The 16,211-nt window shown below is 48.1% G+C and overlaps 1 protein-coding gene across 1 annotated transcript in view; it reads left to right on the top strand.

The window, feature by feature from the left end:
• LOC311117629 (7SK snRNA methylphosphate capping enzyme-like) overlaps window positions 1–8,994 on the top strand; it is a 61,687-nt gene extending 52,693 nt beyond the window's left edge. Inside the window, exons 4-6 of the mRNA XM_084192563.1 lie at window positions 2,034–2,258; window positions 6,913–7,021; window positions 7,361–8,994. Of these exons, the coding sequence (XP_084048689.1) occupies window positions 2,034–2,258; window positions 6,913–7,021; window positions 7,361–7,413 (387 nt within the window). The 3' untranslated portion in view covers window positions 7,414–8,994. The remainder of the gene's footprint in view (window positions 1–2,033; window positions 2,259–6,912; window positions 7,022–7,360) is intronic.
• The last annotated feature ends 7,217 nt before the right edge of the window (window positions 8,995–16,211 follow it).

The following is a 16,211-nucleotide window of genomic DNA, read 5'->3' as shown; positions in this document are numbered from 1 at the left end:
CAGTGATGTACTGGGCCGTTCACACTACCCTCTGTAGTGCCTTGCGGTCAGATGCCGAGCAGTTGCCATACCAGGCGGTGATGCAATTAATAATTAATTAATTAATAATTAATATTAATATTAATTAATTAATATGCCATTTAGCAGACGCTTTTATCCAAAGCGACTTACAGTCATGCGTGCATACATTTTTGTGTATGGGTGGTCCCGGGGATCGAACCCACTACCTTGGCGTTACAAGCGCCGTGCTCTACCAGCTGAGCTACAGAGGACCAGTCAGGATGCTCTCGATGGTGCAGCTGTAGAATTTTTTGAGGATCTGAGGACCCATGCCAAATCTTTTCAGTCTCCTGAGGGGGAATAGGCTTTGTCGTGCCCTCTTCACGACTGTCTTGGTGTGTTTGGACCATGATAGTTTGCTGGTGATGTGGACACAAAGGAACTTGAGGCTCTCAACCTGCTCCACTACACCTACTCTCTGACCCCTACTCTCTGACCCCTACTCTCTGACCCCTACTCTCTGACCTCTACTCTCTGACCCCTACTCTCTGACCCTTACTCTCTGATCCCTACTCTCTGACCCCTACTCTCTGACCCTTACTCTCTGATCCCCTACTCTCTGATCCCTACTCTCTGACCCCTACTCTCTGACCCCTACTCTCTGACCCTTACTCTCTGACCCTTACTCTCTGATCCCTACTCTCTGATCCCCTACTCTCTGACCCCTACTCTCTGACCCCTACTCTCTGATCCCTACTCTCTGACCCTTACTCTCTGACCTCTACTCTCTGATCCCTACTCTCTGATCCCCTACTCTCTGACCTCTACTCTCTGACCCTTACTCTCTGACCCTTACTCTCTGACCTCTACTCTCTGATCCCTACTCTCTGACCCTTACTCTCTGATCCCTACTCTCTGACCCTTACTCTCTGACCCCTACTCTCTGACCCCTACTCTCTGACCCTTACTCTCTGACCCTTACTCTCTGACCCTTACTCTCTGACCCTTACTCTCTGACCCTTACTCTCTGACCCTTACTCTCTGATCCCTACTCTCTGATCCCTACTCTCTGACCCTTACTCTCTGATCCCTACTCTCTGACCCCTACTCTCTGATCCCTACTCTCTGACCCTTACTCTCTGACCCTTACTCTCTGATCCCTACTCTCTGACCCCTACTCTCTGATCCCTACTCTCTGACCCTTACTCTCTGACCCTTACTCTCTGATCCCTACTCTCTGACCCCTACTCTCTGACCCTTACTCTCTGATCCCTACTCTCTGACCCTTACTCTCTGACCCTTACTCTCTGATCCCTACTCTCTGATCCCTACTCTCTGACCCCTACTCTCTGACCCTTACTCTCTGATCCCTACTCTCTGACCCTTACTCTCTGATCCCTACTCTCTGACCCTTACTCTCTGACCCCTACTCTCTGACCCCTACTCTCTGACCCTTACTCTCTAGGTTGACTCTATTACCTTGCTCTGGGGTAAAGTTTCCACTAGGTACAGGTCCAGGATCAGCTTTCCTTCCCCAATCCTAACCTTAACCAATAGTGGGGAAACACAACACTGACCCATTACCTTGCTAGGTACAGGTCCAGGATCAGCTTTCCTTACCCAATCCTAACCTTAACCAATAGTGGGGAAACACAACACTGACCCATTACCTTGCTAGGTACAGGTCCAGGATCAGCTTCCCTTCCCCAATCCTAACCTTAACCAATAGTGGGGAAACACAACACTGACCCATTACCTTGCTAGGTACAGGTCCAGGATCAGCTTCCCTTCCCCAATCCTAACCTTAACCAATAGTGGGGAAACACAACACTGACCCATTACCTTGCTAGGTACAGGTCCAGGATCAGCAGAAGTGACCCAAGCATCTAGAAGGAACTTCACCGTTTTGAACTTCATTGTTATTCAATTTTTTCTTTTTTCCAGACACACACACACACACACACACACACACACACACACACCACGTCACAGTATTACCAGTGTGTATCTAACTGAAGTTGTCTGTCTCCTAGGGTGATTACATGGAGGACAGAGAACCACGTCTGCATGGTGACGACGTCACAGCAGGATATGATGTCATCCTGTGTTTGGGCGTGACCAAGTGGGTCCAACTGCACGGTGGCGACGGGTTGGTGGTCAGAATGTTCCGGCGGATCTACTCACACCTCCGACCAGGTGGCATGCTCCTCCTGGAACCACAGACCTGGAGCTCCTACTGCCGAAGCAAGAACATCACGGTACAGACACCACCACGGAACACACACACATAGACACCACCACGGAACACACACACATAGACACCACCACGGAACACACACAGACACCACCACGGAACACACACACACACACACACAGACACCACCACGGAACACACAAACACACATAGACACCACCATGGAACACACACACACACATAGACACCACCACGGAACACACACACATAGACACCACCACGGAACACACACACATAGACACCACCACGGAACACACACACATAGACACCACCACGGAACACACACAGACACCACCACGGAACACACACACACACACACACAGACACCACCACGGAACACACAAACACACATAGACACCACCATGGAACACACACACACACATAGACACCACCACGGAACACACACACATAGACACCACCACGGAACACACACACATAGACACCACCACGGAACACACACACACATAGACACCACCACGGAACACACACACACACATAGACACCACCACGGAACACACACACACATAGACACCACCACGGAACACACACACACACATAGACACCACCACGGAACACACACACACACACATAGACACCACCACGGAACACACACACACACACATAGACACCACCACGGAACACACACATAGACACCACCACGGAACACACACATAGACACCACCACGGAACACACACACACACACACATAGACACCACCACGGAACACACACACACACACACATAGACACCACCACGGAACACACACACACACACAGACACCACCACGGAACACACACACACACACAGACACCACCACGGAACACACACACACACAGACACCAACACGGAACACACACACACACACACATAGACACCACCACGGAACACACACACACATAGACACCACCACGGAACACACACACACACATAGACACCACCACGGAACACACACACACACATAGACACCACCACGGAACACACACACACACACACATAGACACCACCACGGAACACACACACACACACATAGACACCACCACGGAACACACACACACACAGACACCACCAAGGAACACACACACACACACACAGACACCACCACGGAACACACACACACACAGACACCAACACGGAACACACACACACACACACATAGACACCACCACGGAACACACACACACATAGACATCACCACGGAACACACACACACACACACATAGACACCACCACGGAACACACACACACACACAGACACCACCACGGAACACACACACACAGACACCACCACGGAACACACACACAGACACCACCACGGAACACACACATAGACACCACCACGGAACACACACACACACACATAGACACCACCACGGAACACACACACAGACACCACCACGGAACACACACACACACACACATAGACACCACCACGGAACACACACACAGACACCACCACGGAACACACACACACATAGACACCAACACGGAACACACACACACACATAGACACCACCACGGAACACACACACACACACAGACACCACCACGGAACACACACACAAACATAGACACCACCACGGAACATACACACACACACACAGACACCACCACACACACACACACATACATAGACACCACCACGGAACACACACACACACATACACCACCACGGAACACACAGACACCACCACGGAACACACACACACACATAGACACCACCACGGAACACACACCACCACGGAACACACACACACATAGACACCACCACGGAACACACATAGACACCACCACGGAACACACACACACACATAGACACCACCACGGAACGAACACACACACACACATAGACACCACCACGGAACACACACACACACACACATAGACACCACCACGGAACACACACACACACACATAGACACCACCACGGAACACACACACACACACAGACACCACCAAGGAACACACACACACACACAGACACCACCACGGAACACACACACACACAGACACCAACACGGAACACACACACACACACACATAGACACCACCACGGAACACACACACACATAGACACCACCACGGAACACACACACACACACACATAGACACCACCACGGAACACACACACACACACAGACACCACCACGGAACACACACACACAGACACCACCACGGAACACACACACACACACACAGACACCACCACGGAACACACACATAGACACCACCACGGAACACACACACACACATAGACACCACCACGGAACACACAAACACACATAGACACCACCACGGAACACACACACAAACACACATAGACACCACCACGGAACACACACAAACACACAGACACCACCACGGAACACACACACACACATAGACACCACCACGGAACACACACACACACATAGACACCACCACGGAACACACAAACACACATAGACACCACCACGGAACACACAAACACACATAGACACCACCACGGAACACACACACACACATAGACACCACCACGGAACACACACACACACACATAGACACCACCACGGAACACACACACACACACATAGACACCACCACGGAACACACACAAACACACATAGACACCACCACGGAACACACACACACACATAGACACCACCACGGAACACACAAACACACATAGACACCACCACGGAACACACACAAACACACATAGACACCACCACGGAACACACACACACACATAGACACCACCACGGAACACACACACACACACATAGACACCACCACGGAACACACACACACACACACACATAGACACCACCACGGAACACACACACACACACATAGACACCACCACGGAACACACACACACACACAGACACCAACACGGAACACACAAACACACATAGACACCACCACGGAACACACACACACACATAGACACCACCACGGAACACACACACACACACACATAGACACCACCACGGAACACACACACACACACAGACACCAACACGGAACACACACACACACATAGACACCACCACGGAACACACACACACACACACATAGACACCACCACGGAACACACACACACACACAGACACCAACACGGAACACACACACACACACAGACACCAACACGGAACACACACACACACATAGACACCACCACGGAACACACACACACACAGACACCACCACGGAACACACACACACACATAGACACCACCACGGAACACACACATACATAGACACCACCACGGAACACACACACACACACATAGACACCAACACGGAACACACACACACACCACCACGGAACACACACACACACATAGACACCAACACGGAACACACACACACACAGACACCACCACGGAACACACACACACACATAGACACCAACACGGAACACACACATAGACACCAACACGGAACACACACAGACACCACCACGGAACACACACACACACACATAGACACCACCACGGAACACACACATAGACACCAACACGGAACACACACACACACATAGACACCAACACGGAACACACACACACACATAGACACCACCACGGAACACACACACACACACATAGACACCAACACGGAACACACACACACACAGACACCACCACGGAACACACACACACACATAGACACCAACACGGAACACACACACACACACATAGACACCAACACGGAACACACACACACACATAGACACCACCACGGAACACACACACACACACATAGACACCAACACGGAACACACACACACACACAGACACCACCACGGAACACACACACACACACACATAGACACCAACACGGAACACACACATAGACACCAACACAGAACACACACACACACACACACACACAGACACCACCACGGAACACATAGACACCAACACGGAACACACACACACACACATAGACACCACCACGGAACACACACACACACACATAGACACCAACACGGAACACACACATAGACACCAACACGGAACACACACACACACATAGACACCAACACGGAACACACACACACACACACACATAGACACCACCACGGAACACACACACAGGGAGCTATAGACATCAGTAGGTTGACTTTAGTCCAGGTTGGCTGTACAGGGACCCCTAACACCAGGGACCCCTAACACCAGGGACCCCTAACACCAGGGACCCCTAACACCAGGGACCCCTAACACCAGGGACCCCAACACCAGGGACCCCAACACCAGGGACCCCAACACCAGGGACCCCTAACACCAGGGACCCCTAACACCAGGGACCCCTAACACCAGGGACCCCTAACACCAGGGACCCCTAACACCAGGGACCCCTAACACCAGGGACCCCTAACACCAGGGACCCCTAACACCAGGGACCCCTAACACCAGGGACCCTAACACCAGGGACCCCTAACACCAGGGACCCTTAACACCAGGGACCCCCAACACCAGGGACCCCCAACACCAGGGACCCCTAACACCAGGGACCCCTAACACCAGGGACCCCTAACACCAGGGACCCCTAACACCAGGGACCCCTAACACCAGGGACCCTAACACCAGGGACCCCTAACACCAACACAGAGGAAAGAGGTGTTTGGAACTTCTACAGTGTACGACATCATCATGATGTGTTGTTGTGTTTCCTAGGAGACGACGTACAGGAACTACTGTGATATCAGACTGAGGCCTGAAACCTTCTGCTGTTTCCTGACCTCTACTGTGGGCTTCACCTGTTACAGACTGCTGACTGATACAGGTGACACCTCTTACCTCATCTTCACCGTCTGGCAGTCTGGCAGTCTGTGTGTGTGTCTGTGTAAACTGTGTGTGTGTGTGTTAAGTGTGTCTGTTCTAACAGTGTGTGTGTGTGAACAGGGTTTGTGTGTTAACTGTGTGTGTGTGTGTGTGTGTGTGTGTGTTTGTTAACTGTGTGTGTGTTAACTGTCTGTGTGTGTGTGTTAACTGTCTGTCTGTCTGTGTGTGTGTGTGCATTAACAGAGTGTGTGTGTGTTAACTGTCTGTCTGTGTGTGTGTTTGTTAACTGTCTGTGTGTGTTTGTGTGCGCATTAACAGTGTGTGTGTGTGTGTACCACAGGATTCCAGAGGCCAATCTACCTGTTCCACAAAGGCCCCGCCCCCAGGAAGTGACTGGGCCATGGCCACCTAGCGACACGATGTGACACGTGAGTGCCGAGGCACCACAGGAAGTGGACCGCTGCCGAGAGCGCAGTCTGGCTCCATGGAAACAACAGCCCAGCTGGTATGATTGGTGGACGCTCGCCACTACCTGAACTCTGATTGGTGGAACACTCACAGCATGATTGGATCAGAGGAGGTTCTAATGACTCATGACTGATTGATCAGTCAGCCAGACTAACAGAACTATTAACAGACTGAACTAGAGACTTCTAAACCACACACACAGTTCACGGCCTGAGGACCCTCCTATCTCTCTCTCCTCAGTAAACTGTCTACTGAGACAATATGGCGTCCTGGTTGAGCCCTCTGCAGAGCCAGTTTCACCCTCTCTGATTCAACCCCACTGAATGAACAGGGAGCCTGGAGGAGGAAGTAGAAACTCAGCAGAACCACAAGGAGCCAAGCGGGGCCTCAGTGTGTCTTCCAGTTCTTCTCCAGTGTGTGTGTGTGTACGAGGAAGGCATGTTATTATATATATATGTGTGTGTGTGTGTTTCTGTATGTATGAGGGAGGTTGTGTGTGTGTGTGTGTGTGTGTATGAGGGAGGTTGTGTGTGTATGAGGGAGGTTGTGTGTGTGTGTGTGTGTGTGTATGAGAGAGGTTGTGTGTGTGTGTGTGTGTATGAGGGAGGTTGTGTGTGTGTATGAGGGAGGTTGTGTGTGTGTGTATGAGGGAGGTTGTGTGTGTGTGTGTATGAGGGAGGTTGTGTGTGTGTGTGTGTATGAGAGAGGTTGTGTGTGTGTGTGTGTGTGTGTATGAGGGAGGTTGTGTGTGTGTGTGTGTGTGTATGAGGGAGGTTGTGTGTGTGTGTGTGTGTATGAGGGAGGTTGTGTGTGTGTGTGTGTGTGATTAACAAGGTGATGTTTCTTTATAAAAGCGTTCTTCCTAGTGTGTTCTGAGAGGCGGGACTTCCTCCCTGCCTAATGAGGTCATTTCCTTCCAAACTCATCCATGTTTTAAACAGTAACCTGCTTCAATAAACTGTATTCTGATCCTGTGGGTGATACTTGTTGTTTAGAACAGATGATGTCTAGTCCTGAACTAAACTATTTAAATGGAGAGTCTCCATACTTTAGTAGTCTAGGACTAGGCTTCATCTGTGTCTTTGAAACCCTAGATGTTTCCTCCAACTCTAGGATGAACCTCCTCCATCTCATCACTCAGTGGAGTTCTACTCCACCTGCTGGACATGAAGGTGAACTACAAGGCCCAGTCTTCTGCTAGTGCAGCGTGTGCCAAACTCTGTCCTCAGGACTCCAAGCTTTGATCGTTTGAATCAGCCGTGTAGTACTAGGGCAAAAACCAAAACGTGCCCCCCTTGGGGTCCCCTGGACCGAGTTTGGGAAACGCTGTACAGGTGTCTCCGCCAGCCGCCCCTCCTGCGGTTAAACCCCGCAGGAGGCGGGAAGCTCTGGCTCAGCGTCGGGGCATTGGGGATGTTAGTTTGCGGTGTGTTTCTCATTGGTTTGCGCCCTTATTTTGGCCGGTGACGTCATCGTGTTTATTATTATGATGCAATAAAGCTGGAGTCATCTAAAGGGAGTGTCTCGGATTTACGTACAGAATAATACAAAACGCTCTGAGACCATGTTGGGAAATCGCCCCTCCCCCCACTTCACTATCCTTCATTAAATGGAGCTCTGTTGTTTCATCGCCCCCCCCCCCCCAACCAAAGGAAAAGCCCTATATGGATTGACCATGCAGTTTATGCTTCCAGCTAGGTTGAAGATTAGTATATTTTCCAGCAGAATACACAGCCAACAACTATGGTTTGCCCACTTCACTTCCCTTCATTAAATGGGGCTCCGTTGTTTCATCGCCCACAAGGCGTTCAAAGGATTACGGCCGTTTTAGGCTGATAAGCCCTATGGTTTGCATGCCGAAGGACCCTATCATGCAGAATAGGTGGTTGGAGTTCGATGGTCCCCAGTGGTGGTGCGCATACTGGTAGCTAGACCATAGACTGCTGGTTATGTATCTGGTTATGTATATTCTGATAATCATTATCATCGCTAGCATAACTGATGTTAGCTAGCTAGCTACCTAACTAGTTAGCTCGGTACAACTCGGATTTGGCTTGGTAACACGATAACATTTCAAAAGAAGGTAAATAATTAGTAGCAAAATCTTTTGTCATGATTGTGATGTCACCAGATTGACTTTAGATGCAGTATAACTTTATCCAGCTAAATAAGATTGAGGGGAGACCGCCGTATTTTAGCTAGCTAACATTAGCATTGCTAGCTATTTTTTTAAACTTTACTAGTAACAGTAATAGCAACATTGCCATCTCTTTAAAGTACATCATAATATGGCAAAGCTATTTCCTACTAATTATTTGCCTACTTTCGCAATGTCATCGTATTTCCATGCCACTCTAAATTAGTGTAATTTAGACGAAATGCACCTCTCAGATTTGACCTCATTTGTTCCGGCACCTACAGTGGGGAAAAAAAGTATTTAGTCAGCCACCAATTGTGCAAGTTCTCCCACTTAAAAAGATGAGAGAGGCCTGTAATTTTCATCATAGGTACACGTCAACTATGACAGACAAATTGAGGAAAAAAAATCCAGAAAATCACATTGTAGGATTTTTAATGAATTTATTTGCAAATTATGGTGGAAAATAAGTATTTGGTCACCTACAAACAAGCAAGATTTCTGGCTCTCACAGACTTGTAACTTCTTCTTTAAGAGGCTCCTCTGTCCTCCACTCGTTACCTGTATTAATGGCACCTGTTTGAACTTGTTATCAGTATAAAAGACACCTGTCCACAACCTCAAACAGTCACACTCCAAACTCCACTATGGCCAAGACCAAAGAGCTGTCAAAGGACACCAGAAACAAAATTGTAGACCTGCACCAGGCTGGGAAGACTGAATCTGCAATAGGTAAGCAGCTTGGTTTGAAGAAATCAACTTTGGGAGCAATTATTAGGAAATGGAAGACATACAAGACCACTGATAATCTCCCTCGATCTGGGGCTCCACGCAAGATCTCACCCCGTGGGGTCAAAATGATCACAAGAACGGTGAGCAAAAATCCCAAACCACACAGGGGGACATAGTGAATGACCTGCAGAGAGCTGGGACCAAAGTAACAAAGCCTACCATCAGTAACACACTACGCCGCCAGGGACTAAAATCCTGCAGTGCCAGACGTGTCCCCCTGCTTAAGCCAGTACATGTCCAGGCCCGTCTGAAGTTTGCTAGAGTGCATTTGGATGATCCAGAAGAGGATTGGGAGAATGTCATATGAAACCAAAATAGAACTTTTTGGTAAAAACTCAACTCGTCGTGTTTGGAGGACAAAGAATGCTGAGTTGCATCCAAAGAACACCATACCTACTGTGAAGCATGGGGGTGGAAACATCATGCTTTGGGGCTGTTTTTCTGCAAATGGACCAGGACGACTGATCCGTGTAAAGGAAAAAATTAATGGGGCCATGTATCGTGAGATTTTGAGTGAAAACCTCCTTCCATCAGCAAGGGCATTGAAGATGAAACGTGGCTGGGTCTTTCAGCATGACAATGATCCCAAACACACCGCCCGGGCAACGAAGGAGTGGCTTCGTAAGAAGCATTTCAAGGTCCTGGAGTGGCCTAGCCAGTCTCCAGATTTCAACCCCATAGAAAATCTTTGGAGGGAGTTGAAAGTCCGTGTTGCCCAGCGACAGCCCCAAAACATCACTGCTCTAGAGGAGATCTGCATGGCGGAATGGGCCAAAATACCAGCAACAGTGTGTGAAAACCTTGTGAAGACTTACAGAAAACGTTTGACCTGTGTCATTGCCAACAAAGGGTATATAACAAAGTATTGAGAAACTTTAGTTATTGACCAAATACTTATTTTCCACCATAATTTGCAAATAAATTCATTAAAAATCCTACAATGTGATTTTCTGGATTTTTTTTTCTCATTTTGTCTGTCATAGTTGACGTGTACCTATGATGAAATTTACAGGCCTCTCTCATCTTTTTAAGTGGGAGAACTTGCACAATTGGTGGCTGACTAAATACTTTTTTCCCCACTGTATTTGCCGGCTCCGGTACCTGGCGACATGATTTATACAATTTGTTCAATGTTTGCACTGTAAAAAAAATATGTTTTTAAACGATCAGAGTTAAATCAAGTTGCTTCCTGGTTATTTCTCCCGCCTCCAGGCAAAACCATCATGTAAAAGCGCGCCGATCCTTCTGTAATATATAAGCACACTGAGGCAGGGATGCGGGTAGAAGAACAAAGTTTATCAGATGTCAAGTGCAAGTACAGATGATCACATGTAATTAGTAACAGCGCCTCCCTCAGGTCCTCCAGGTAAGTACATGTACATACGTAACACCTTCACACTGATTTCAGACCTGCTCTCTTATTTGTACATATAGGTTATGGGGCAGGCCGGTGGGGTAAGTAACTGATCTTGAAACAGGTCTTGGTAGCGGTGGTCAGCTAGTGAAGAGGTCCCCTATGTAATCACGTCACGTAGCCTGGGCTAGTCGTCTCCCTACTGAATTTGAAACTGAGGGAAATCAAAAATGAATAACAAAAGGCAATCAACTTTGATTATGTTTTTAAGTCCCAAAATCCTGAAAAATATGGTGAATCAAAACATTTCTGCAGCATTGAAGGTCCCCAAGAACACAGTGGCCTCCATCATTCTAAAATGAAAGAAGTTTGGAACCCCCAAGACTCTTCCTAGAGCTGGCCGCCCGGCCAAACTGAGCAATCGGGGGAGAAGGGCCTTGGTCAGGGAGGTGACCAAGAACCCGATGGTCACTCTGACAGAGCTCCAGAGTTCCTCTGTGGAGATGGGAGAACCTTCCAGAAGGACAACCATCTCTGCAGCACTCCATCAATCAGGCCTTTATGGAAGCCACTCCTCAGTAAAAGGCACATGACAGCCCGCTTGGAGTTTGCCAAAAGGCATTTAAAGACACTCAGACCATGAGAAACAAGATTCTCTGAATACTTTCCGAATACACTAACTGACTGGAAACCTGAGGAATGATCTGTTAGCCCTGGATGAGAGCGAGGAACAGGGAGAAGACCAGGCGGAGTATGAAAATGTATGCACTCACTAACTCTGGATAAGAGCGCCTGCTAAATGACTAAAATGTAAAATGTACAGGCAGTTCATCTGTTGGCAGCATGGCACTCTTCGGCAGGGCCACAGAATTGTTGACCCTAATGGCCAGTATAAAGGATTCACTCCTGGCAAACTGACCTAGAGAATTCAGTCCATGTATTTTGAACTGTTTTGTTTGTTTATTAAAAACAGCTGATGTTAGACAAAAGGTTGGAGCCATTTTTTAAAATTTGTTCCACAAATAGTTTGTTTTTATATGAAATAGAATCATAGAACAAAACATTGGACAGTGTGTAACTACAGTTATTTAGACATAAGACAACATTCATGAGTGAGAAAGTATTCATAAGGTATATTTACAGGTGGATTGAGAAGAGGGTACTGTACAATACATTATCAACAAAATCAGGTTATTTACAATTGCTATTTATAAGCAAATTGTGTTTATTTAATTGAGTAGAGGCAGTGCTCAATTTGAGCCGGATCCTGCTGGAACAGAATTTGACACCTCTCAGATTTGACTTGGTTCGTTTCGGCACCTATTTTCCCGGATCAGGTACCTCTCGCAGCATGATTTATTAATTGTTTCACTGTTCGCACTGTAGACATTCTAATAAAAGCGATCAGCATTAAATCAAGTTGCCTCCTGGTTATTTCTCCCGCCCCCAGAAAGACCATCATGTAAAAGCACGGTGATCCTTCTGCGTATTCATCCTATCCTGCCACACTGATTCCAGACCTGCTCTCTTATTTGTACATAGAGGTTATGGGGAGGGCCAGTGGGGTAAGTAACTGATCTTGACACAGGTCTTGGTAGCGGTGGTCAGCTAGTGAAGAGGTCCCTACGTAATCACGTCACGTAGCCTGGGCTAGTCATCTCCCTACTGAATTTGAAACGTGAGAAAGCCAAATAAAAAAATTGATAAGAAAAGGCAATCGAGTTTGATGACATTTTTCAAGTCCAAAAATCCAGAGAAAGATGTTGAATCGAACCCGAAACGAGCCAGAGAACTGTCAGTGGCGGATGAGAGGAGTGAGGGGCAAACTGTTCCTGATGGCGATGCCTTAGTTAGCAGCGCTGCTAATCCCGCCAGTTCAGCATCACCACCGGCACCTCCACTAGCTAATAGGCCTACTAGCGAGTCAGACCCAGCAGGAGAGGCGGACGGGGAGTCGGTGGGGGGTGGGGGGTGGGGGGCAGTGCATCCACCTGACGAAGTGCCCACAGGTTTATTCACAGGTGTATTCCCCAGGCAGAACACAGGTGTATTCCCCAGGCAGAACACAGGTTTATTCCCCAGGCAGAACACAGGTTTATTCCCCAGGCAGAACACAGGTGTATTCCCCAGGCAGAACACAGGTTTATTCCCCAGGCAGAACACAGGTGTATTCCCCAGGCAGAACACAGGTGTATTCCCCAGGCAGAACACAGGTGTATTCCCCAGGCAGAACACAGGTTTATTCTCCAGGCAGAACACAGGTTTATTCCCCAGGCAGAACACAGGTTTATTCCCCAGGCAGAACACAGGTTTATTCCCCAGGCAGAACACAGGTGTATTCCCCAGGCAGAACACAGGTGTATTCCCCAGGCAGAACACAGGTGTATTCCCCAGGCAGAACACAGGTGTATTCCCCAGGCAGAACACAGGTGTATTCCCCAGGCAGAACACAGGTTTATTCCCCAGACAGAACACAGGTTTATTCTCCAGGCAGAACACAGGTTTATTCCCCAGACAGAACACAGGTTTATTCTCCAGGCAGAACACAGGTGTATTCCCCAGGCAGAACACAGGTGTATTCCCCAGGCAGAACACAGGTGTATTCCCCAGGCAGAACACAGGTGTATTCCCCAGGCAGAACACAGGTGTATTCCCCAGGCAGAACACAGGTTTATTCCCCAGACAGAACACAGGTTTATTCTCCAGGCAGAACACAGGTTTATTCCCCAGGCAGAACACAGGTTTATTCTCCAGGCAGAACACAGGTTTATTCCTAAACTGAGGGTCACCCTCATGGGAGCAGATCAGGGTCCCGAACAGAAGAGAGAGAGATGAGACAGTAACCCCTATTTAAGCATTCCAAAACCCCGCGGGTTTTACCCATCATACCCCCCCAACCTTTCCGTCTGTCCTGGCATATTTAACCCCTGCTAGCACCCATGAGAACCATAACACACCCACGAACACAGAACATAATACCGGTCGTTACATAATTATCACATAGGCAGGAGGCCTATTTATTAAAGTGTTCTGCTGTAGCCTACATTGACTTATTTTATTTGAAGTATATTCTGATATCAAATGATTGTGTTATGTTTGTTCTACTGCTACATTGATATCTTGAAAAGTATATGAAATTGGATTCTTGTAAGCCCAACAGCTGAGTATGTGTACATATGGCGGGTGTTCTGCAGTGACGTCTAAAAATGTTGCTGTACCATTGATGTCTTGAAAATTATGCTGTAAGAAATGCAGACTTGTGAGCCCCACAGCTATACTCGAATATGTGGGCATAGTATATGTTTGAGAGACCAAAATATTGTTTTACATAAGAGAAATGACACGAGTGCATCGGCCATCACCAGTGAGTGAGCTGCGCATCATTGAGTGAGTCAGTGAAATCGGCCATCACCAGTGAGTGAGCTGCGCATCGTTGAGTGAGTCAGTGAAATCGGCCATCACCAGTGAGTGAGCTGCGCATCATTGAGTGAGTCAGTGAAATCGGCCATCACCAGTGAGTGAGCTGCGCATCATTGAGTGAGTCAGTGAAATCGGCCATCACCAGTGAGTGAGCTGCGCATCGTTGAGTGAGTCAGTGAAACCGGCCATCACCAGTGAGTGAGATGCGCATCATTGAGTGAGTCAGTGAAATCGGCCATCACCAGTGAGTGAGATGCGCATCATTGAGTGAGTCAGTGAAATCGGCCATCACCAGTGAGTGAGATGCGCATCATTGAGTGAGTCAGTGAAACTGGAAAGCATTTTTAGGACTATAATTTCCTCATATTGTAGCCTACAATATGTCTCCACACATCTGGGCCTCGGCTATTGATGGATTCAAGACAAGGTGGTTTTTATTGATCTCTGATTCTCAGTTTGTCAGAGTAGCCTGCCATTTCCATCATTGTGTGGTATTAACAAAGATTCTGCCAAAGTCTCCAGTCATGTAAAATGACGTAGAATTGCATGAAATGCGTTTATAAAAGGCCAACATTTCCCCTGACATTATGCTACTAAAAAAGTCCCCCATGTGTGCAACTTCTGTAACTGCCTCTACTCTACTGCTCTGTGCCACTACGCAAATGTGTTGATATGAATGCAATGCCTGATGGCTGTGTTCCCATATAAAGCCCAGGGAATAACGTAGCCTGGTGTAACCAGCCTGATGGCTGTGTTCCCATATAAAGCCCAGGGCATCACCTAGCCTGGTGTAACCAGCCTGATGGCTGTGTTCCCATATAAAGCCCAGGGCATAACCTAGCCTGGTGAAACCAGCCTGATGGCTGTGTTCCCATATAAAGCCCAGGGTATAACCTAGCCTGGTGTAACCAGCCTGATGGCTGTGTTCCCATATAAAGCCCAGGGCATAACCTAGCCTGGTGAAACCAGCCTGATGGCTGTGTTCCCATATAAAGCCCAGGGTATAACCTAGCCTGGTGT

This window comes from Coregonus lavaretus, assembly GCF_964263955.1.
Source record: "Coregonus lavaretus genome assembly, contig: HAP1_SCAFFOLD_1126, whole genome shotgun sequence".
Taxonomy (NCBI): Eukaryota; Metazoa; Chordata; class Actinopteri; order Salmoniformes; family Salmonidae; genus Coregonus; species Coregonus lavaretus.
This window is presented reverse-complemented; position numbering and strand designations above follow the sequence as displayed.